The following is a 22,296-nucleotide window of genomic DNA, read 5'->3' as shown; positions in this document are numbered from 1 at the left end:
CTGCTGGGAGTGTCCAGTCAGTCAAGGCCTTCCTGGAGTCCCAAGGGATTGAGTACTCAATCCTGATTGAAGACCTGCAGGTGAGCAATGCCGTTGGCACAGATTTGGCTTTTGTATCTCTTGGAAAAAGTAAGGACTCACCATTTGGGCCTCATTAACAACATGGACTTCCCTACTTTGTTTTCCATGAGGTCTCCTTATCTTTGTAGGCTGTGGATTGATTTCTCAAGGACAATCCATGGTTCACTGCAGATGCTCTCTGAAAACATGCTGAGTAGTGATAGCAAACTCATGGGTTCCATGGGGCTCTTCTGATATCCCCTGAGGAATTCCATGTGGTCTTTTGGGCTCAGATATTTGGGAAACACAACGAAGTTACTCATAGTTCAGGAAACTATTTTGGGAGTAGTTAAGGACAAAAATCACTCACTGGGGCACTACTCTGAGCAGTGATCCCAAAATGGCCTCCAGAGGAGGCCACCAAGATGACTAGAGGGATGGAGACCTTCTCACATGAGGAAAGGCTGAGAAAATTGGGATTGTTCAGCCTGGGGAAGAGAAGGCTCCAGGGTGACCTAACTGTGACCTTCCAGTAGCTGAAGGACCCAAGAAGAAAGATGCAGAGAGACTATTTACAAGGGCCTGGAGAGACAGGATGAGAGGGAATGGCTTCAACTGACAGAGGGGAGGTTTAGATTGGATATCAGGAAGGAATTCCTGGCTGGGAGGTGCTGAGGCACTGGCACAGGTTGCCCAGAGCAGCTGTGGCTCCTCCATCTCTGGGTGGTGTCCCTGCCCATGAGGTAGGACTCGATGATCTTTAAGGCCCTTCCAACCCAAACCATTCCCTGATTCTATGGTTAACTCAGCAGATCCACTGTTGTTTTTTCTTCTTTTTTTTTGCAGCTAAAGAAGAGTTTTTTCACCATTTCTATGTCTTATTTTAGGATGTTCTGGATAAAGAAAAGCAGGACATGGCTGAGGGTGCCCTCAGGGAACGCACTGGCAGCTTTGACTTTGGCACCTACCACTCTTTGGATGCTGTGAGTACCTCAGGGGAAGAGAATTCTTTGCCTTTCTGACATGTTTTTTTTAATGTTTTCTTCAATCAAACCTCTTATATTAGGATCTAAAGGTCATTCCAGCCTCTTTTGGCATGTGGTTTTGTCATTAACCGTATTCATTGTAATAGGACAAGGAGGAATGGGGAGAAATTGAAGCAGGGGAAATTTAGGTTAGATATTAGGCAGAAGTTTTTGCTGTGAGGGTGCTGAGGCACTGGCACAGGTTGTCCAGAGAAGCTGTGGCTGCTCCATCCCTGGGAGTGTTCCAGACCAGGTTGGATGGGGCTTGGAGCAACCTGAGCTGGTGGGAGGTGTCCCTGCCCTGGGCAGGGGGTGGGGTGGGATGAGCTTTGAGGTCTCTTCCACCCCAAACCATCCTGTGACTCTGTGAAAGGAATCATAGAACACACAAATGTGCTGTAAATGTCCTCATGACTCTTCGTTCCAGATTTATGAAGAGCTGGATCACCTTGCAGCTGAGTACAGCTTTGTGGAGAAGATCCAGATTGGAGAGTCCTATGAGAAACGTCCTCTGTATGTGCTCAAGGTATGACAGATGCTCCCAGAACACGTGTGACAGGCACAGCACAGCTCAGCCCAGAGCATCCCAGGCTGGATGCGATGCTCTTGACTGAAAGGTGTCAGGGTGAGTGTTTAAACCTTTATGTTTGGTTTCCCAGTTCAGCACTGGAGGCTCGAATCGTCCTGCGATCTGGATCGATGCTGGAATCCATTCCCGGGAGTGGGTGACCCAAGCCAGTGCCCTCTGGATTGCCAACCAGGTTCCTTCAGCACTGTCTGCTCTTGGGAACTCATGAGTTCACCTAACTCTGCCAATCCTACAGGGGATATACCCTAGTGTTATGGTCATGCACAGAACATCAGTTAAGCTCTGTTGATCACAATTCATTCCAACTCCCTTTCATCAAGTCCAATCCCTTCTCCTCATGTTCAAAACTCTTGAGTGCCAACTTCTCACCCTCCTGCATCTCTCTGCCCTTCAGGAGCTAAGAAGGTGTTCAAGGAGAGACTGGATGTGGCACTCAGTGCCATGGTCTAGTTGCCATAGTGGTGTTAGGTCATGGGTTGGACTTGATTTTCTCAGAGGTCTTTTCCAACCTGATTCATTCTGCAAAGTGCACCACAGTTGAGCATTCCCAACCTGGCTGATCCCTCTCAGTTGTAGCCTTGGCCCATTCTCTGGGACAGGCAGGAGGAAATCTTGTTGTCCTCTTCCATTAACTTCTTGCCTTCAGGATAAACTAGATTCATTGCTCACTCCAGGTCTAATGAGGACCAATTTTGGCCAGCAGATAGCTGATGTTCCTCATTTCCCTGCCCCCAAATCCACACTTGCCTCTGTGCCAGTCTAGGAGGCCATGAGGGAAAGAAATATGCTGATCATCAGCCTGTGCTCTCTTGTGTCTGCCTAGATTGCCTCTGACTATGGCACAGATGCCTCCATCACTTCTCTGCTGGACAAGATGGACCTTTTCCTGCTGCCAGTTTCCAACCCTGATGGATTTGTGTACACTCACACCTCGGTGAGTAGCAGGCAGTGTGTCTGAGCTGGTTTACAGACCTGTCATGCTCTTCCAAGCAAAGACTAAACACAAGGAGGCTCTGGAGATCCGTTTCTTAATGCTCTGAGAAGTAGTTACCAAACAGCTGAGTAGACAAAGATACTAATTACTTGTCCAACCCTTCTTAACCGACTGGAGATACAGCAACCCTTTGAGTTTTGACCATTGGGCCATGTTGGCAGTTAGGGCCACCAGGAATAATCTTTGGCTCATGCCTAGGATCACTTCCTTGTGGATGGTAACTCTTCCTGAGGAGCAGTTTTAGTGCCAGGCCCCAGATTTGCTCCTGTTGAAGCTGCAGTTGGTGTTTCTCTGTCTCAGAATCGCATGTGGAGGAAGACTCGCTCCAAGATTCCAGGCAGTGTGTGTGTGGGAGTCGATCCAAACCGCAACTGGGATGCAGGTTTTGGAGGTAGGAATTAAGTCTCTGGCTGAAACCTGTCCTTGGGAATTCCTGGCTCTGTGTGGCTCTGCTGAGACCTTCCAGGAATGTCACAGCTCACAGCTTTGTTCCTCCTTTGCACCTACAGGTCCTGGAGCCAGTAACAAACCCTGTTCCGACTCTTACCATGGCCCCAGTGCCAACTCTGAGGTGGAAGTGAAATCTGTGGTTGACTTCATTAAGAGCCATGGAAACTTCAAGGCCTTCCTCACCCTCCACAGCTACTCCCAGCTCCTGATGTATCCCTATGGATACAAATGCACCAGACCAGCTGACTATGCCGAGCTGGTGAGACATGAGGACTTGGCTTTAGCTTCTTCTGCTGTGTCCAACTGCCTTTCTCTGCTTTCCATACTCTACACACTTCTATTGCATCACATCTTTGAGGCAACATGGATCTCACCATCATCATTCCAATGGAAGAGACCTCTGGAGGTCTCTATTCTAACCCTGTGCTGAAAGGGGTTTGGAGTCAGAGCCAATTCCAACATGGGATTGGATTTCTTAGGGCCTTGACTTAATCAAACTGAGTTTTGATTGGTGGTTTTCATTTGGTGTTTCTAAAGACAAATTGTTCAAGCCCATTCCGAAGTTTCCTTGCTCCCATGGGGATTTTTTTCCCCCGACATCTAAATGCAATTTTCCCCTGTGGAAATTTGTTGCCACTTGTCCTTTTGGCCTAATCCCTGAAGAATCTGGCTCTGTTTTCCATAAAACCCCCAGTTACGTAGTTGAAGTGAGCACAAAGCTCAAAGACCATGGAGTATTGGAAGATCTGCCTTGGGGTTTTCTGATGTCTCCTGAACCTTCTTTTGACAAGAGAGTCACTGAGAGGAAACACTGGAGATAGAAACATCAAATCTAGAACCTATTGGGATTTAATTCACCTCCAGTGTCACCTCCCAGAAATACTGTGGAAGTTGAGTGTTCACTAGTGTGAATAAGCTCCAAATATGGTTCAGGTTGGTGAAATCTGAATGTTTAGTCTCATTAATTGTGGCTCCTTCCTGGCTTGTCCTTCACCTTCTCTTCTCTAAGGAATCTCTGGGAAGAGCTGCTGCCAATTCCATCCGCTCCCTGTACGGCACCACCTTCCAAGTGGGAACCATCTGCAACACCATCTGTGAGTATTTCCCTACTCTGAGCTTGGCCCAGGGCAGTAATCTTTGTCCTCCACATGAGGTTTGTCCCTCTTGGAAGCAACTTGTGTGGAGTGACACCACCAGTCAGACATCAGAGCTGAGTGTTCACATCCAAACCTTCTGTAGGGTGACACCACTGGGCAAAAACCAGAGCTGAGTGTTCACATCACCACCAAGTCCTTATACCTCATAAATATCAAAGTAGGATGACAGTACTTCCATCATTCCTCTGTTCACCCTTCCAGCTCATCTTCCCTTCTCTTCCAGACCAAGCCAGTGGAGGCAGCATTGACTGGAGCTATGATAATGGCATCAAATACTCCTTTGCCTTTGAGCTGAGGGACACAGGGCGCTATGGTTTCCTCCTGCCAGCCAACCAGATCATCCCAGCTGCAAAGGAGACCTGGCTGGGCCTGAAGAAGATCATGGAGCATGTGCGAGACAAGTCCCACTAGAAGTCTGGGGTGGGAATCAGCTCTCTATGGCAGCAAGGTCATAACTCCTTGTTCATTCTGACAGCTGAATAAACACTCTGCGTGCATTTCTCCTGCAGCATTTGGATCTTGTCTTGTTCACTGTGACTCCGTGTGTGTGGTACATCCAGACCCAACCCCTGCCCTGGGCAGAGACACCTCCCACCAGCCCAGGCTGCTCCAAGCCCCATCCAACCTGGCCTGGAACACTCCCAGGGATGGAGCAGCCACAGCTGCTCTGGACAACCTGTGCCAGTGCCTCAGCACCTCCCAGCCAGGAATTCCTTCCCAATATCCCATCTAATCAGTTTGAAGCCATTCCCTGTGTCCTGTCCTTCTAGGCCTTGTCCCAAGTCCCTCTGCAGCTCTCTTGGAGCCCCTTGAGGCACTGGAATGGGCTCTAAGGTCTCCCTGGATCTTCTCTTCTCCAGGCTGAACATGCTGGTGCAGGGGGCCTGATATTAATTAGCATAATCCAGGCTATTAAGGAATTTAATTGCCTCTAATGAGCCTCAGGACACTGCCAGGCCACCACCCACTGGTGTGAGGAGCATCTCCTGGCTTAATGTCCCCATGTATTTGTCCTGCCCCTTTCCCCCCTCCCAGATTTGGGCATGGCTACAGGGAGGATGGAGTTGGGAGGACAACTGCCCTCACCCAGCCCAGCCAACTCATTCCCTCCTCCTGTTGTTCACCTTGCCAATTTCTTGGGATTAAGAGCAAAGAGCTCAGGGCTGCAGTGATTATCGAGTCTAACAGGTTTATCTCAGTGTCTTGTGACACCCCCCCTCCCCCGAGCAGCTGGTGAGTTACTCACCCTCTGTGAGCTTGGCAGGAGAGCAAGCACACCTGATGTCTTGGGTGAGATGTTAGTTCACGCTGGAAGGACTCGAAGCTGTTGGCAGGGAGGAGCTGAAGGTGCAGCTGAGGCAGCAGGAGGTACCACATGGCTTTGCTGTGGGGTTAAATGCAGCTGGTTTGGGAAGCAAAGCTGTGTATGTGCTCCCCATGTGTCCCTGTCCCCTCTGTTCATGACCTTCTCCAGTGGCAGCTGCTTCCCAGACCAACTCACCCTTCCAAAATCCCATCCTTAGCCAGTGGTTAAAAACTCCACTGGAAAAATCATATCATAGAATTTCAGGGGTTGGAATGGAGCTTAGAGATGATCTAGCCCCAACCCTCTGCCCTGGTCAGGGACATCTCCTCAGAGGTGCCACAGTCCCACTGCTGGGAAGGGACAGGGCACACAGTTGGCTCTTGGACCTGGACAATCTGTTGCCCCAGAGCAGGGCCCTTGTGGCAGCAGTGGGCAAGAGCTGCAGAGCCTGAGGAGCCTTGAGAATTATAGATCTGTGATCTTACTCTGGCTTTGAAGCTCATTCCAACCATCCAGGTCTTGAGGCCACCTCAAGGCCCCTCTGTCCCCTCTTCAAGTGCATGATGTGATGAGAACATCCAGTTTTGGACTCCTGACACCAAAGAGATCTGGAGCAAAACCAAAGGAGGTCACCAAGAGGAACAGGAAGATGTGTCTCATGGTGGGATGCTGAGGGAGATGGGCTGGTTTGGCCTGGAGATGACACAGCTTTGGGCTGGAGAGACCTAACAGGGATCCTCCCATCCCTGTGAAGAGGTTATTGAGGAAACACAGCCAAACTCTCCACAAAGGTTGATGGGAGAGGCAACAGCATCAGCTGAAATGAGAGACAGCCAGGCTGGATGTAAGGAAATGCTTTTTACCATGGGAAGAACTGTCAGGACATGTTGCCCCGTGGGGCTGTGCAGCTCCATCCTTGGAGGACTCTGAGACTCAATGTGGAGTGACCTTGTTTGCCTCCAGAGCTGACTGTGCTTCACCCAGGAGGGCAGACAGACCTTCTAGTGTCCCTTCCCACCTCAACCACCCCATGGCAGAGCTCAAGGAGTGTTTGGCCAATGCTCTCAGGCACAGGGTGTGATTCTTGGGGATGTCCTGGAGCTGGACTAGATGATCCTCAAGGGTCCCTTCCAGGCCTGAATACTGTGTGATTGTGTGATCCTGTGACTTTGCCCCAAGGAGAACTGTGCCCACCAGACAGGCCAAGCTCACCAGCATCAGCAGCTCTGCATGATGGAGCTGTCACAGACCCCTGACCACAACACCTTCCCCAGGGCACCTCCTGCTCTTGCAAGAGAAGGATGTCCTGGTTTTGATGGGGGAAACTCAAGGACAGAAGGTGTCTGCTGTAAACCCTGGCAGAGCAGACACCTGCCAGGCTGGGAACTCAGCCCAGAACTAGGAGCATCCTTGACAAGCACCGGTGGGAGCTCAGGGGCATCACAGATAAGCTCCCAACAAAGCCTCTGCTGTAACCTCCCAACAAAGACTCTGCTATAACCTGCAGAACAAAGAACCCTCTGTGCCAAGTGACCTTCTGGCACGGCAGTGGTGGCTGCTCTGGAGCCTCTGCCCTGTGCCCACTCAGCACAGCAAACCTACTCCTTTTTTACCCCAAAACAAGCCTTGCTCCTCTCTCTGGGAGCATTTCCCCCAAGGGAACATCCAAGCTCCATCACATCCACCAGTGCTGAAGGACATCCCATCCCTCACATGCTCCTGGCAGCATCCGATGGGCAGCACTGAGTTTATTTGGGATAATTAGTCTCCAGCTCACTAAATTAATCCTCACCCTGTGTGTGTTTCGTGCTTGGTTTGCTGCTGGTGATTCTGTAGTACCTTGGAGTTACACAGGGTTTGCTCCTCGTGGTCAGACCTGAGAGTGATGGGTAAGAAACGAAGGGAAATTGATGAACGAGTAAGAAATGAATAGAAATTAATGATAGAAAACATGCAATAAATTAATGGAAATTAATTGCAGTGATGTACAATAAATTGATGGAAATTAATGAGAGCAAAACTACATAAATGAATGGAAATTAATAAAGTAATGTGCAATAAATGAATGGAAATTGATTGTAGTGAGGTGTAATAAGTTACCTGGAGTTAATTAAGGTGTAAGAAATGAATAGAAATGAATGTAATAATGTGCAATAAATGAATGGGAATTAGTTGTAGCAATGTGCAATAAATTAATGTGTATTAATGTAGTGAAAGGACATAAATTAATGGGAATTAATGATAGCAATGGGTAATAAATAAATGGAAATTGATGATAGAAATGTGCAATAAGTGAATGGAAATTAACTGTAGTGATGTGTAATAAATGAGTTGGAATTAATTAACGTGCAAGAAATGAATGGAAATTAATGTAATAATGTGTAAGAAATGAAGGGAAGTTAATGATAATTATGTGCAGTAAATCAATGGGTACTAATTGCAGCAATGTGTAATAAATTAATGGATATTAATGGAGTAAAAGGACATAAATTAATGGGAATTAATGATAGTAATGGGTAATAAATAAATGGAAATTAATGATAGAAATGTGCAATAAGTGAATGGAAATTAATCGTAGTAAAACTACATAAATTAATGGAAATTAAGTATAGTAATGTGCAATAAATGAGTGGAAATTAATTGCAGTGATGTATAATAAATGAATGGAAGTTAATGATAATAATGGGGGATAAACAAATGGAAAGTAATTGTATTAATGTGTAATAAATTAATTGGAATCAATTATAGCAATGTATAATAGATTAATGGAAATTAATGATAGTAATATGCAAAAAATTAATGGAAATTAATTGTAGTGATGTGCAATGAATTAATTTAAATTAGTGATAGAAAAACTACATAAATTAATGGAATTTAAGTATAGTAATGTGCAATAAGTTAATGGAAGTTAATTGTAGTGATGTGTAATAAATGAATGGAAGTTAATGATAACAACGTGCAGTAAATTGATGGCAATTAATTGTGACATGCATAAAAATTCATGGAAATTGATGTTAATAATGTGCCACAAATGAACGGGAATTAATTGCAGCAAGGTGCAATAAATTAATGGATAGTCATGTAGTAAAACTACATAAATTAACGACAACTAATTGTAGCCGCGTGTAATAAATTCATGGCAATTCATGATGGACAGGTATAAAAACTCAGGGCAATTAATGCTGATAAGGTGCCATAAATGAGTGGCAATTAATTAATGTGCCATAAATGAGTGGCCATGGATGGTGCCAGTGTGGCAGGAGCTAAGGTCCTGTGCCCCCCAGGGCCTGGGCTGGGGCTGAGCTCCCACCAGTCCCTCCCTCCCTCCCCAGCAGGACCAGGAGGAGCTTCCCACACCTCCCAGTTTGGCTGCTGTGCTGTTGGCTTTGCCAACCGAAGGAAAGGTTTGGGCTGTGGGAGCTGCTCCTGCTCAGCTCTTGGTGCCTCTCCCGTGGGGACAGCACATGAGGAGCTCCAGGAGTGTCCCCAGGGCATTTCACAGGGAGCTGAGTGTCCTCGGGGGCTGAGGTTTGGCTGCATCTCCTGGCCATGGACATCCTGCTGCTCTTTGCCTCCCTCCTGGCAGCTACACGGGGCGAGCAGCTCTTTGTAGGGTGAGTCCAGGTGGGATGGGGTGGGAGAGCCCTTTGGGGTCAACCAGAAGGGTTTTCCCTCCCATGGGAGGGAAAACTGACAGCTCAGGGTGGTGTCCCAACAAGGAATGATGTGGTTGCACCCCAGGGTTGGAGGAAGGGTTTGGGCATCACCCCAGGTTTTGCCAGGGGGTGCAATCCCAGAAGATAAGGGGGAATGTGTGTGTCTGTGGAGCCAACCAAGGATTGTTGGGAAGAACAGACAAGGATGGGTGGGAATAATCTGTTTGTGTCAGCAATGGAGTGTCCAGCAGGACTAGGGCAGTGATCCTCCAGCTGGACACGGCACTAGGGTAGCCAACCAAGGATTGTTGGGAAGAACAGACAAGGATGGGTGGGAATAATCTGTTTGTGTCAGCAATGGAGTGTGCCAACCAAGGATTGTTGGGAAGAACAGACAAGGATGGGTGGGAATAATCTGTTTGTGTCAGCAATGGAGTGTCCAGCAGGACTAGGGCAGTGATCCTCCAGCTCGGCACTAGGTCACACCTTGAGTGCTGTGTCCAGTTCTGGCCCTCACTGCAAGAAGGACACTGAGGTGTTGGAGAGTGTCCAGAGGAGGGAACAGAGCTGGGGAAGGGTCTGGAGCAGAAGTCCATGAGAAGAGGCTGAGGGAACTGGGAGTGTTTAGCCTGGAGAAGAGGAGGCTCAGGGTGACCTTATCACTCTCCACAACTCCCTGACAGGAGGTTGGAGCCAGGTTAGATCAGGCTCTGCTCCCAGGGAACAGTGACAGGAGGAGAGGACAGAGCCCAAGCTGTGCCAAGGGAGGTTTAAGCTGGACATGAGGAACAATTTTTTCCCAGAAAGGGTGATCAGACACTTCCTTCCTTCCCTCCTTCCTTCCCTCCCTCCTTCCCTCGCTCCCTCCTTTCCTCTTTCCTTCTCTCTCCTTTCCTCTCCTTTCTCCCTCTCCTTTATCCAAACCCACTACCATGAGCTTATAGAATAGTTCAGGGATACACATCCCAATTTCCAGGCCAAGTGTGCAATTCCCTAAAGCTCTGAGAGTTCTTGAGGACCCCCTGACTTTTGTCTTCCCTTTCTACCACACACCATGGCCTCTCCCTTCCCCTTTAGGGTGGGACACCACAGTTTTGGTGTCATGGGCACGATGGTGTGGGGGAAAGTGTCCATTCAGCTTCCTGTGAGCTCTGGGCAGGGAGACCCATTCACTGTGGACAGCCAGGAGGGATCTCAGCAGAAACCCAGAATGAATCAAGTTGGAAAAGACCTCTGAGATCATCAAGTCCAAGAGGAAGTTGTTTGTTGCTGTGATCAGGAGAAGGAAAAGAGGCTGCAGGAGGAGGACTGACCTGGGACAGGGAGGTCTCACTACTAGAGGAGGATGTTCCTTCTCTGCCAGGGCTGTCCCTGTCCCCGGGGGAGCTCAGTCAGGCTGGAGTGGAAGCTCAGCCAGGAAATACTTCTACAGATATAGAAAGAACACACCAGTATGTTAGATATTCCCTAACATTCTGGGAGCTGATCAAACAAGGTTGGACACCACCTCAGGCTTTCCAGCTCCTGCTCTATGTCCCATTGTGGCTGCTCTAAACCTGCATCTTCTGCTCTTGACACTAAACCTCAGACAACTGAGGCATTATCCAACCCACCAAGCTGGTGTGGACATTCCACAGCCTCCACCCAGCCCATGTCCCTCCTCCTTTGATCTCTCCCTCCCTCCCTCCCATGCTGATGGCTCTGCCTCCCTGCAGGGACCAGGTCCTGCGCATCATTGCCAACGATGAGGAGCAGATGACCCTGCTCAGGGTGCTGGAGGAGCAGGCAGAGCTGCAGGTGAGCTGGGATGGGACCCTGAGCATCCCCCAGAGACATCCTCCTGGTGACATCCACGGCTTCCTCCTTCTTTTGCCCTCACATGCAGTTTTTATTCCCATTTTGGATATATATCATTTATAACTCTCTATGTAATGTTCAGCTGGGACTTCTTGAGCTCAACCCTACAAATACTTGTCATTCAAAGGGACATGTGCAGCCCATGAGCAACTTGGGCTCAATCATGTTGCTGTAGAAGCTCCAATGAGTGAGGCTAAGGGATGTTCCAAATGCATATTCCAAAACTTGTCCAAACCCCTTCTTAAATCCTTCATTGGACACTCCTATGAGATCCCTTCTGGTGCTGGGGAGCTCAGCTCACCAGCACAGGATGAGTCCAAGCTCTCTCTTTCGCCCCAGGTTGACTTTTGGCGTCATCCCACCAACCTCAACCACCCAGTTGACCTGCAGGTGTCCTTCTCCAGCCTCCAAGCAGTCAAAATCTTCCTGGACTCCTATAGCTTTTCCTACAGCATCATGATTGAGGATGTGCAGGTAAGGGCTGGGATAGGGAGTGGGATGAGCTCCTGCAGTTCAGTCCCATGAAGAGGTCCAAAAAGTTGGAGACTATGAGGAGATGGAAGCAAAACCCACCTCTGCTCCTTCCAGCCTGTTTGATGGGGTTTTTTACCTCCTAAACAGGAATTATTGGATGAGGAAAAGAAAAGCATGATGAGGTCTAGGAGGAGAGAGAGAAGCATCAGCACATTCGATTTTGCCTCCTACCACACCCTAGATGAGGTACTTGTCTCTGAGAGCTTCTGTTTCATCCTTCTGAGCTCCTACTCAACCTATGCCATGGCTGCATCCAGTTGGTGACATTCATGGTGGCAAGTGAGACCTCCCTGGGACACATCTGTCCTCCTTGGGCAGAGGTTTTATCACACAGAGGCCCAAGCACCAGGTCTTCTCCAGGGAAGCACTAAGTCTTCTCCAGAGAAGCACCAGGTCTCCAGGGAAGACTAGGTGTCAGGGAAACACCAGGTTTTCTCCATGGCAGCTCTGCATGTTCCATCTGTTGCTGGATACCCTAAATCCCAAAAGACAACCCAAGGTGAACCTCATGACCCAACAGCTCTTCCTTCCAGATCTATGACTGGATGGACATGCTGGTGGAGGATCATCCCAACCTCGTTAGCAAGCTCCAGATCGGGCAGAGCTACGAGAACAGACCTCTGTATGTGCTCAAGGTGGGTACCAGGGGTGTCGTCACCTCACCTAGCTCTGGAAGGACACAGGGATGAGATTCCCTCTCTCCATGCAGTTCAGCACTGGAGGATCCAACCGACCTGCCATCTGGCTGGACACTGGCATCCACCCACGGGAATGGATCACCACAGCTACTGGCATCTGGACAGCCAACAAGGTAACCACATGCCCTGGGATGGGGGACATCAAGTCTTACCCCAACACCTCCCCATGGTGCTGCTTGGTCATGTCCCTCATCCCCATGGGGCACTGAGGCAGCTCCTGCTCTCCTCCATGAGCAGATTGCTGAGGAATATGGCCATGACCCTTCTGTCACTGCCATCCTGGACAGCATGGACATCTTCTTTGAGATCATCACCAACCCTGATGGCTTTGTCTACACCCACCACTCTGTGAGTGCAGGAACACTGTTGGGGGTGTCTTGTCCCAGTGCTTGTCTCCAGCAACCAAGTCTGGTTTTTGGGTGGGGAGGGATGTTCCTTCCCATGTGGGACAGTGAGTGGGTGAAGGTGGTTCACTCCTATCCCAGAGATGCTTGCGCAGGAGCCTGTCAGAGCTCCAGGAACATTTGGCCAATGCTCTTAGGCACATAGTGTGATCCTCGGAGATGTCCTGTGTAGGGCCAAGAGTTGGACCTGATGATCCTCATGGATCCCTTCCAGCTCTGAATAGCCCATGATTCTGTGAGGAAGGTTCCACCTGACCCCTAAGGGTGGGATTCACATCCCAGGGATGGTGTCTTCTCCATTTCAGCATTGTTAGGGCTGCCAGGCACTGGGATATTGCCCAGGGAGGTGGTGGAGTCAGCATCCCTGGAGGTGTTTGAGAGGTGTCTGGATGTGGCGCTGGAGGATCTGCTTTAGGGTTTAGGGGTCCTAGCAGTGACAGGTTAATGGTTGGACTTGATGACCTTAGAGGTCTCCTCCAACCCTGCTGGTTCCCTATGCTCTAGAACCGCATGTGGCGCAAGACGAGGTCCATGAACGCTGGTTCCCGCTGTGTTGGTGTGGATCCCAACAGGAACTGGGATGCTGGATTTGGAGGTGAGAGTTGGGCCACCATGTCCCCACATCAGGCACTGCTTGTGCCTCAAAATCTTCTGCTAGAGGGGTAAAACCTGGAGGGTAGAAACCCTTCACCAGGGCTCCTCTCTGCATGGTTCCTTCTCCTCCTCCATGCTCCAGGTGCTGGTTCCAGCAGCAATCCCTGCTCTGAGACCTACCACGGGCCTCATGCCCACTCTGAGAGGGAAGTGAAAGCCATTGTAGACTTCATCCATGGCCATGGGAACGTGAAATCTGTCATCTCCATCCACAGCTACTCCCAGATGCTGCTTTTCCCTTATGGCTACAAGACAACACCTGCAGATGACTACCAGGAAATGGTGAGATGGCCCTAAAAGGTAGACGTGGGGCTGTGGTCACCAGTCTTGATGGAAAAGTCGGGGCAGATCATCCCAGGACCTTCCCTGCTCCTCTTGTTAGGTGCAACCTGTATGTTGAAGGGAGGAGGTTGGAAGACATCAGATGGTTCTTGGAGGGAGGAGGTTCCATCAAACATGAAGAGTGTTTTGGGGAGAAGTTTAAGGTGTAGAGGTTACAGCAGTGACAGCTCAATGGTTGGACCTGATGATCTTTAAGGTCTCTTCCAGCCTTGATGATTCTAAGAGCAGAGAGGGTGGAAAACAATGCTGGACTCTAGGCCCTGCTGTCCCAAGGTCTTGGTCCACCAGATGTCAGTACTTTTGGGCTCTCCTTTGCAGATTGAACTGGCCAAAAAGGCAGTGAGTGACTTGGCTGCTGTGTACGGGACGAAATACATCTACGGCAGTGTCGCAAACACCATCTGTGAGTGTTCCTCACCCACCCCTCGTGCTGTGGCCACTACCAACGCTCTGCTCTGGGGTCACATCTCCTCTCCTCTCCCTGCAGACATGGCATGTGGCACCACCATCGACTGGGCCTATGACAATGGGGTGAAATACTCCTTCACCCTGGAGCTGAGGGACACAGGGCGCTATGGTTTCCTCCTGCCCAGCAACCAGATCATCCCCACTGCCACTGAGACCTGGCCAGCACTGCTGGACATCATGGTCCATGCCCTGGAGCATCCATACTGAGTCCAGTGCCTCCCATGGCCTTCCCTCAGCAAAATAAATAGTCCTGGAGACCCTTCATGGCTTAAGGTGCTTTTCTTTTCCCATGCTAGACTTAAAGAAGAGGTGGAAAAGGATTCCCAGTCCTGCAGGTGGTTTTTAACCTCTCATGGCTTTGGCCCTAAAAGTCCTCACTCTTTGGGGCCAACAGTCCTGAAGGACATGGGAGCAGAAAGGTGTTTGGGCAATGAAAAACACCTTTTGGAGAAGAGAAGGTTGTGTGGAGAGCTCAGAGCAACCTGCCAGGAGCTGAAGGGGCTCCAGGGAAGCTGCAGAGGGACTCTTGGTTAGGAGCTGCAGGGACAGGACTAGGAAGAATGGAGAGAAATGGAAAGAGGAATTGAGATATCAGTAAGCAGTTTGTGCTGTGAGGGTGGTGAGACACTGGCCCAGGTTGCCCAGGGAGGCTGTGGCTGCCCCAACCCTGGCAGTGTTTCATTCCAGGTTGGCTGAACGTTGAGCAACCTGCTCTGGTGGGAGGTGTCCCTGCCCAGGGCAGGGGTTGGGGCTGGATGATCTCTGAGCTCCATCCCAACCCCTAAACACAGTATGATTTTTCTAAACCATAACCCAAACCTAGATCTGTGGGTTTGGAGCAGCTTTGTTCCATCATCCCTCCCCCAGGTGCTGTGAGGAGGGACTTGGGACACCCTCAAGGCCATCACTTTCAGACACTTGCTGTTTATTTTAATCCCCTGGGCTGACAATAACCTGCTCTGACCTCTGTCCTGGGCCAAACTCCATCAATTTCTCCATCACCATGGTCATGGCTTATCTATCTCCTGCATGAAAATCTGCATCTCACACCTCCTCAACTCAAACTGATCCTTTCCCTCCCCTCATCCCACACCATGGGCAGTGGGATTTTGGCACCTCCTCATCTCATCTTACTGACAGGTGACTCACCAACAGCCCCAGCCGGTTCCTGGAACAGGATTGACCAGGACTGGGTGTCCCATGGAAGTGGGACAGCAGGGTCACAGTGCCTGACCTTGGCTGGTGCCAGCCAGGGCCTTCCCACGGCCCTGGGAAAGGGACAGCTGTGGGGGCCGGGCTGGGGGCACCGTCCCAACGGGATTTAAGAGGCTCTGGAGTACTGTTGGGACACAGGACTGGTTCCTTGCGCTGAGGATGAGGATCCCTGTGCTCCTGGCTGCCCTGGTGGCAGTGGCCACCTGCACCGAGACCTTCGTTGGGTAAGGGGCTGGGACAAGGGTGGTGGCACTGCTCAGGGCAGAAGGAGCTGCTCCAGCCCTGAGGAACCACAAAAACTTGCGGGAAGAGGCTCAGTGCCAACCCCCAGAGTGGAAGGATGGATGGGGTGAGGGTTAAGGTGGATCCATGTGGTCTAGAGCTTGTCCTCAACACCCCCCTGACCTCCCCCAGGCACCAGGTGCTGCGCATTGTGCCCAGCAGCGATGAGGAGCTGCAGAAGGTACAGGAGCTGCAGGATCTGGAGCATCTGAAGGTACCTGGTTGGCTTTCGGGGACATCCCCCTTGTTTTGCACCCCCTGAGTCACGGTGTAAAGGAGGGGTGGGACTGGGGGAGCTCGATGGGAGGCGGTGGGCACCAAGTCTCCACAGCTGAGGCTGCTCAGCCTGGAGAAGAGAAGGTTGTGTGGAGAGCTCAGAGCAACCTGCCAGGAGCTGAAGGGGCTCCAGGGAAGCTGCAGAGGGACTCTGGGTTAGGAGCTGCAGGGACAGGACAGGGGGGAATGGAGAGAAATGGAAAGATGGAAAGTTAGATTTAAGTATTAGGAAGAAGTTTTTGCTGTGAGAGTGGTGAGACACTGGCACAGGTTGCCCAGGGAGGCTGTGGTTGCTTTAAGGAGGTTGAAGTTGCCCCAGGGATGTGGTTGCTCCAAGGAGGTTGTGGTTACCCAGGGAGGCTGTGGCTGCCCCAAACCTTGCAGTGTTCCAAGCCAGGTTGGATAAATCCTTGAGCAACCTGCTCTGGTGGGAGGTGTCCCTGCCCGTGGCCAATCTAGTTGGGAGTAGGTGATCTCTAATCTCCATTCCAACTCCTTAACACACTGTGCTAAGTGGTGAAAAGCAAACCAGAGGCTGGTGCTGGGGAGGTGCAGCCTGAGGCAGGATCTGACCCCTCATCCCTGTTTTCCTCCTCCAGTTGGATTTCTGGCTGTCACCCCGTGGCCTTGGCTATCCAGTGGACATCCGTGTGCCCTTCCCTAGCCTGCAGTCTGTCAAAGCCCACCTGGAGGCTAGTGGAGTTCCCTACTCCATCATGATCGAGGACGTGCAGGTCAGTAGTGGTGGAAGGGAGGAGAGCGAGACACACAGTCTCATCATGGTGAGGCCAAGGACTCATCCTGCCCCATGTCCCCCAGGCACTGGTGGATGAAGAGGAGATGGAGATGCTCCGTAGCAGTCGTCAGCTGGCACTGTCCACCACCACCTTCAACTATGCAGCTTACCACACCCTGGATGAGGTGAGAAGCACAAGACTTGGGGCGTTTTGAGGGGGGAGAAGTTGCATCTGGGAGTTGTCCTTGCAAAGCTCTTTGCTCCACATGCAGCCAAGGCAGGGGGTGAGGTGGAAATGACCCATCCTCATCCTTCTCTCCCAGATCTACTCCTTCATGGACATGCTGGTGGCTGAGAACCCCAACCTGGTCAGCAAGCTGGAGATTGGCCGCTCCACTGAGGACCGTCCCCTCTACGTGCTCAAGGTGAGGGTTGGGGGTTCCTGGGGTGTCCAGAGGGGTGGAGCGAGGTCAAGGACTGAGCCAATGTCCCTCTCTGCTCTCCCAGTTCAGCACTGGAGGCACATCCCGCCCAGCCATCTGGATTGACACTGGCATCCACTCCCGTGAGTGGGTGACTCAGGCCAGTGGGGTCTGGTTTGCCAAGAAGGTAAGAGCATGTCCCACACACACACTTGAGGTCCCCCAAGGGTCACCACAACCCCTCTGTGGGTTGAGGTGGTTGACCCCACAGAGAGCACAGGGAGTTCCAACCCACCTTCCTCTCCAGATTGTCGATGACCATGCAAATAATGAAGGTGTTGCCTCCATCCTGGAGACAATGGACATCTTCCTGGAGATTGTCACCAACCCAGATGGCTTTGCCTACACCCAAACCAAGGTACCACCTCAGTTTTCCTCTCCCAGGTCCTACAACTGTGCTGGGTGAGGCTGAGGAGCAGGACTGAGGTGCTGCACAGCCCTGAAGGGTCAAAGCCTCCTTGTCCACGTTTCCATGGGATGAGAAGGGACCACCATGATCCCTTAGTCCCTCTGTTTGCTCCAGGCTGGTGGAGCTCCAGCCCTGAACACCAGCTGAGATGACTTTGCCGTTCCAGAACCGCATGTGGCGCAAGACCAGGTCCCATCACTCAGGCTCCATCTGCGTTGGCGTGGACCCCAACCGCAACTGGGACGCAGGTTTTGGAGGTCAGAGCTCTCCCAGTCACCCTGTGGGGTATTTCCTTGCTCCAGCTGGTGGGTCCAAGGCCATTTCTGGCTCAAAGATCCACTGATGTCCCTTGGGGAAGAGATGGGATTTGCTCTCTGTGGCAGAGCTGAGGGTTTGGGCTCCACCAGGGCTTTGATGACCTCCAGTGATCAGCAGAGTGGGGATCACAAATGAAAGTCATCCTACACATCTCTAGAGGATCCCCAAGAGAGTTCCTCAAGCTGAGGGGTGGGAAAAACTCTTGGGCTTGGAAGGGAAAAAACCTTTTGCCTTTGTAACTTTTTGAGCCACCAAACCCCCACACTGTGTTCTGTCTCCTCCTCAGGGCCTGGTGCCAGTGGGAACCCCTGCCTGGAGACATACCATGGGCCTTATGCCAACTCAGAGCCTGAAGTGAAATCCATCGTGGACTTTGTGAAGAGCCATGGGAACATCAAGGCTTTCGTTTCCATCCATAGCTACTCCCAACTCCTGCTCTACCCCTATGGTTACACCACAACTCCAGTGCCTGACCAGCAGGAACTGGTAGGGCTGATGGGGAGGTTTGGGAGGGTTGGGATGATGTGAGGCTGCTCCGCCTCCAAGGAGGAGCCACCTCCATCCTTCACTGGGAAGTGACCACTGGGAGGAAGCCCCTGGGGGCTGCCTGATGAGTTTGGCATCCTTTTTGCCCATCGCATGAGGGAAAGTCTTCTCCCACAGGCTGTATCCAACAGGATTTTCCCTTCTTTGGCTCATGTTTCTTCCTTCTGTGTGTTCCCAGCATGAGATTTCTGAGAAGGCTGTGGCAGCTCTGTCTTCCCTGTATGGCACCAAGTACAAGTATGGCAGCATTATCACCACCATCTGTAAGTAGGAGGAGCAGCTGTGGCTCCCCAAAATCCACCACAAATCAACCCTCACACTGTGGCTTAGAGAAAGAGCCAAGAAATTCCCAGAAGTCATTGAGAAGGACTTGGGGGTGATGGTTGATGACAAACTCCCCATGAGCTCAGTGTGAGCTCAGCCCAGAGACCAACCCAGGCCTGGGCTGCGTCCCAAGGAATGTGGCAGCAGGTCAAGGAAGGGATTCTCCCCCTCTGCTCTGCTCTGCCCCACCTGGAGTGCTGCACAGCTCTGGTGTCCCCAACAGCACAAGGACATGGAACTGTTGGGGCAAGGCCAGAGGAGGCCACGGAGCTGAGCAGAGACTGGAGCACCTTCCCTACGAGGACAGGCTGAGAGAGTTGGGGCTGCTCAGCCTGGAGAAGAGAAGGTTGTGTGGAGACCTCAGAGCAACCTGCCAGGAGCTGAAGGGGCTCCAGGGAAGCTGCAGAGGGACCCTTGGGTAGGAGCTGCAGGGACAGGACAAGGAGCAATGGGGAGAAATAGAAAGAGGAAAATTGAGATGATATCTTAGGCAGAAGTTTTGCCTGTGAGGGTGGTGAGACACTGTCCCAGGTTGCCCAGGGAGGCTGTGGCTGCCCCAACCCTGGCGGGGTTTCATTCCAGGTTAGCTAAAGCCTTGAGCAACCTGCTCTGGTGAGAGGTGTTCCTGCCCATGGCCCATCCAGTTGAGACTGGATGATTTCTAATCTCCATTCCAAGCCCTTTACATGCTCTGAAACTCTGAACTAAGGCTTTGCATCCCTCCTGTTCTCTCATTCAGACCAAGCCAGTGGAGGAACCATCGACTGGACCTACAACCAGGGCATCAAGTACTCCTTCACCTTCGAGCTGAGGGACACTGGCCTCTATGGCTTCCTGCTGCCTGCCAAGCAGATCATTCCAACGGCAGAGGAGACCTGGCTGGGGCTGAAGGTCATCATGGAACACGCCAGGGACAACATGTACTAAGTGGGATCTGGGTGGAGTTGGCAGGAGAGGGTGAAGAAGGCAAGGAATAAATGTAAAGGAGGATGAGAAATGCCTTTTGTTGTTTTGCCTTTGTCCAAACCATGTGGAAAAGTCCTTTTGAAGGGGGGTCAGAGCTCCTGTGGGAGCAGCCAACACAAACAGCATGTGCTGGTGCAGTGGCCTGGAAAGGGGATCACAAACAGCATGTGCGTGTGCAGTGTCCTGGAAAGGGGAATGAAAGGGCATGAAAATATCAGGAATGAAAGAAAAGGAAGTGGTTGTTTTCCCTCTGCTCTGGTAGATGGAAGGGGACGAGGTCTGGTTTGACACAGCAGCACTGGGACACAGGCAATGGGAGCAGTGTGACTCATTGGGGCTTCAATGCTGGAGAGGGATTTGGACAAGGGCCTGGAGGGACAGGACACAGGGAGTGGCAGATGGGATATTGGGAAGGAATCCCTGGCTGGGAGTGCTGAGGCACTGGCACAGGTTGTCCAGAGCAGCTGTGGCTGCTTCATCCCTGGGAGTGTTCCAGGCCAGGTTGGACAGGGCTTGGAGCAACCTGGGCTGGAGGGAGGTGTCCCTGCCCAGGGCAGGGAGTGGGATGGGATGAGCTGGAAGGTCCTTCCAACCAAAACCAGTCTGTGGCCCCTCCTCACCCACTGCAATCCCTAGGGAAGGTGGAGCCCATTCCTAACCTTCCATGCTCTCCACAGCTCAGACACAACTCAACCCTCTGCTGTCATTTACATTTTATTACATTAACCAATCAACACTCACAGTTACTACCTTTGGCTCTTCCCCCCAAACAACACCAAGTTAAAAGTCCACAAACATAAATCCATCAAGATGATGGGAGAAAACATCCAGTCTTTGTGATGCTCTGGATTTGGAGCAGCTCAGACTAGTTTTGTCCATTCACTTTAGGAGGTTTTCATGGAGCAGCCAAGGATTTTGGATGTGTCTCCCATAATGAATAGCAAAATCAGGACTTTCAGCCAACACAATGAGACTTCCAAGAACTCATGGAGCTGGAGATCTCCTGCTCCCACACCAGCAGGACTCTGAGTGCTGCACCACTCCCTGAATTCCAAGCAGGTAATAAAGCACAGATCATTCAGGCTGGAAAAGCCCTTGGAGATGGAGTCCAACCACTCCCAGCACTGCCAAGGCCCCCACTGACCATGTCTCCAAGTGCGACATCCATACGGCTGTGAGATCCTTCCAGGGATGGTGACTCCAGCACTGCCCTGGACAGCCTGTCACATCCTTTTCCATGAAGGAATTGTCCCTAATATCCAACCTGAGCCTTCCCTGGTGCAACTTGAGGCTGTTTCCTTTTGTCCTATAACAGGCTCTCTCCTGGCTCTCTCCTCTCCTGGGCACATCCAGCTCAATCAAGCAGTTGGGATCACTTTTCCAACCTCAGCCTGGCCAAGCCACCGATTGAATTATGCAGGAATTATGCTGCTTGATTCCGTATTTTCCCTCGGAGCTGCTGCACATGTTATACCTCAACTTGCAAAGCTAAATGTGCTATTTTTCCAACACCAAATTCCTTTGAAACCTTCACTTAGCTCTTGTTCTCTCTTACTCTCCCTGTGGGGTGATCCTGAGGCAATATCCAAACCTTGTGCCCAACATCTCCCTCTGGAGAAGCCTGAGGTTATGGCTCTTAGCAGCAACTGCCAGGCCTGGAATCAGCATTCCCTGATTTAACACTCATGGAGACACAACAAATGTGCTCAGGATTGGTAAGTCCTAAACTGCCAAACTTGGAATGAAGTGCAACTTTCTTCACTTTGCCCCTTCACTACTGGTGAATTTTGGGATGTGTTGAATGTTTTCTACTTCAAAGAGTGGAAAAATTGATTTTAAAAAACCCAAATCCACACAAAATCCTTGATAAGCAAAGCTGGACAAGCTCAGCAATGCAGCAGGTAGAGACTAGAGAGCAGAATCCCTCCACAACCACCATCAAGAGCCTTGTGGGCAGCTCTGCTTTGCCACCAGGTGGAATTGGATGATTCCCAGCTGACCTGGAAACACCAATTTAAGAAAAACTGATATTCATTTCTTTGGAAATCTTCATTCTGGTTAGTTCCAGACTCCTGGGCCCTGCTGGGCTTTAGGGACTGTGCTGAGATAGCAGCAAAGTTCCCTTCAGCTCTCCATAACCTTTGAGAATCTTCTCCAAAACCTCTGGCAAAGGTGGAACTGGGAATAAACCTCCAGTTCTTCACCTTGAAGAAGGTCCAGGAGTGTCAGGTTACAGCAGCACATTTGGGATAGGTCCATAAACCTCTTTATTACAAAAGCTCCTAAAAAAACCCCAACCCTTCCAGGAGTTTTTCCATGTTGGCAAAGTGCAGTGTCTGAGAGTCCTAAAATCCTCCAGAGGTTGTGCTTATGGAGCATTTCCAGCCTGTTTATCCTTCAGGAGCATTCCCAGGTGGCTCCAGGAATACGTTATGGATCCACATTCATCCACGTGGACTAGAACAGTTCCTACTGGTCACAAACTTCACTACCAGTTTACTCCCTCCCCTACCAAACCAGTTGTAGCATCTCTGGCCTGACCTGTGCC

General features: G+C 50.8%; 3 protein-coding genes across 3 annotated transcripts in view; all 3 read left to right on the top strand.

The window, feature by feature from the left end:
* The window catches only part of CPA2 (carboxypeptidase A2 (pancreatic)), a 7,271-nt gene extending 2,585 nt beyond the window's left edge, over window positions 1–4,686 (top strand). Inside the window, 9 exon segments of the mRNA XM_009070822.1 lie at window positions 1–80; window positions 948–1,043; window positions 1,513–1,611; window positions 1,745–1,846; window positions 2,498–2,608; window positions 2,969–3,059; window positions 3,178–3,377; window positions 4,128–4,212; window positions 4,499–4,686. The exon segment at window positions 1–80 is cut by the window's left edge and continues 20 nt beyond it. Of these exon segments, the coding sequence (XP_009069070.1) occupies window positions 1–80; window positions 948–1,043; window positions 1,513–1,611; window positions 1,745–1,846; window positions 2,498–2,608; window positions 2,969–3,059; window positions 3,178–3,377; window positions 4,128–4,212; window positions 4,499–4,686 (1,052 nt within the window).
* Window positions 4,687–9,130: 4,444 nt separating this feature from the next.
* LOC103798548 (carboxypeptidase A1-like) lies at window positions 9,131–14,401 on the top strand. The gene is made up of 11 exons (XM_009070821.1): window positions 9,131–9,195; window positions 10,953–11,034; window positions 11,434–11,568; window positions 11,716–11,814; window positions 12,162–12,263; window positions 12,338–12,439; window positions 12,564–12,674; window positions 13,235–13,325; window positions 13,467–13,666; window positions 14,045–14,129; window positions 14,214–14,401. The coding sequence occupies exons 1-11, from the start codon at window positions 9,131–9,133 to the stop codon at window positions 14,399–14,401; spliced, it is 1,260 nt and encodes a 419-aa protein (XP_009069069.1).
* Window positions 14,402–15,568: 1,167 nt separating this feature from the next.
* On the top strand, window positions 15,569–19,709 carry LOC103798547 (carboxypeptidase A1-like). Its single transcript, XM_009070819.1, has 11 exons — window positions 15,569–15,633; window positions 15,824–15,905; window positions 16,567–16,701; window positions 16,787–16,888; window positions 17,027–17,128; window positions 17,211–17,312; window positions 17,433–17,543; window positions 17,761–17,851; window positions 18,199–18,398; window positions 18,637–18,721; window positions 19,522–19,709. The coding sequence occupies exons 1-11, from the start codon at window positions 15,569–15,571 to the stop codon at window positions 19,707–19,709; spliced, it is 1,263 nt and encodes a 420-aa protein (XP_009069067.1).
* Window positions 19,710–22,296: the final 2,587 nt, after the last annotated feature.

This window comes from Acanthisitta chloris, unplaced genomic scaffold (genome assembly GCF_000695815.1).
Source record: "Acanthisitta chloris isolate BGI_N310 unplaced genomic scaffold, ASM69581v1 scaffold2043, whole genome shotgun sequence".
Classification (NCBI taxonomy): Eukaryota; Metazoa; Chordata; class Aves; order Passeriformes; family Acanthisittidae; genus Acanthisitta; species Acanthisitta chloris.
Note: the sequence above shows the minus strand (reverse complement) of the source record. Positions and strands in the feature narration are given on the sequence as shown.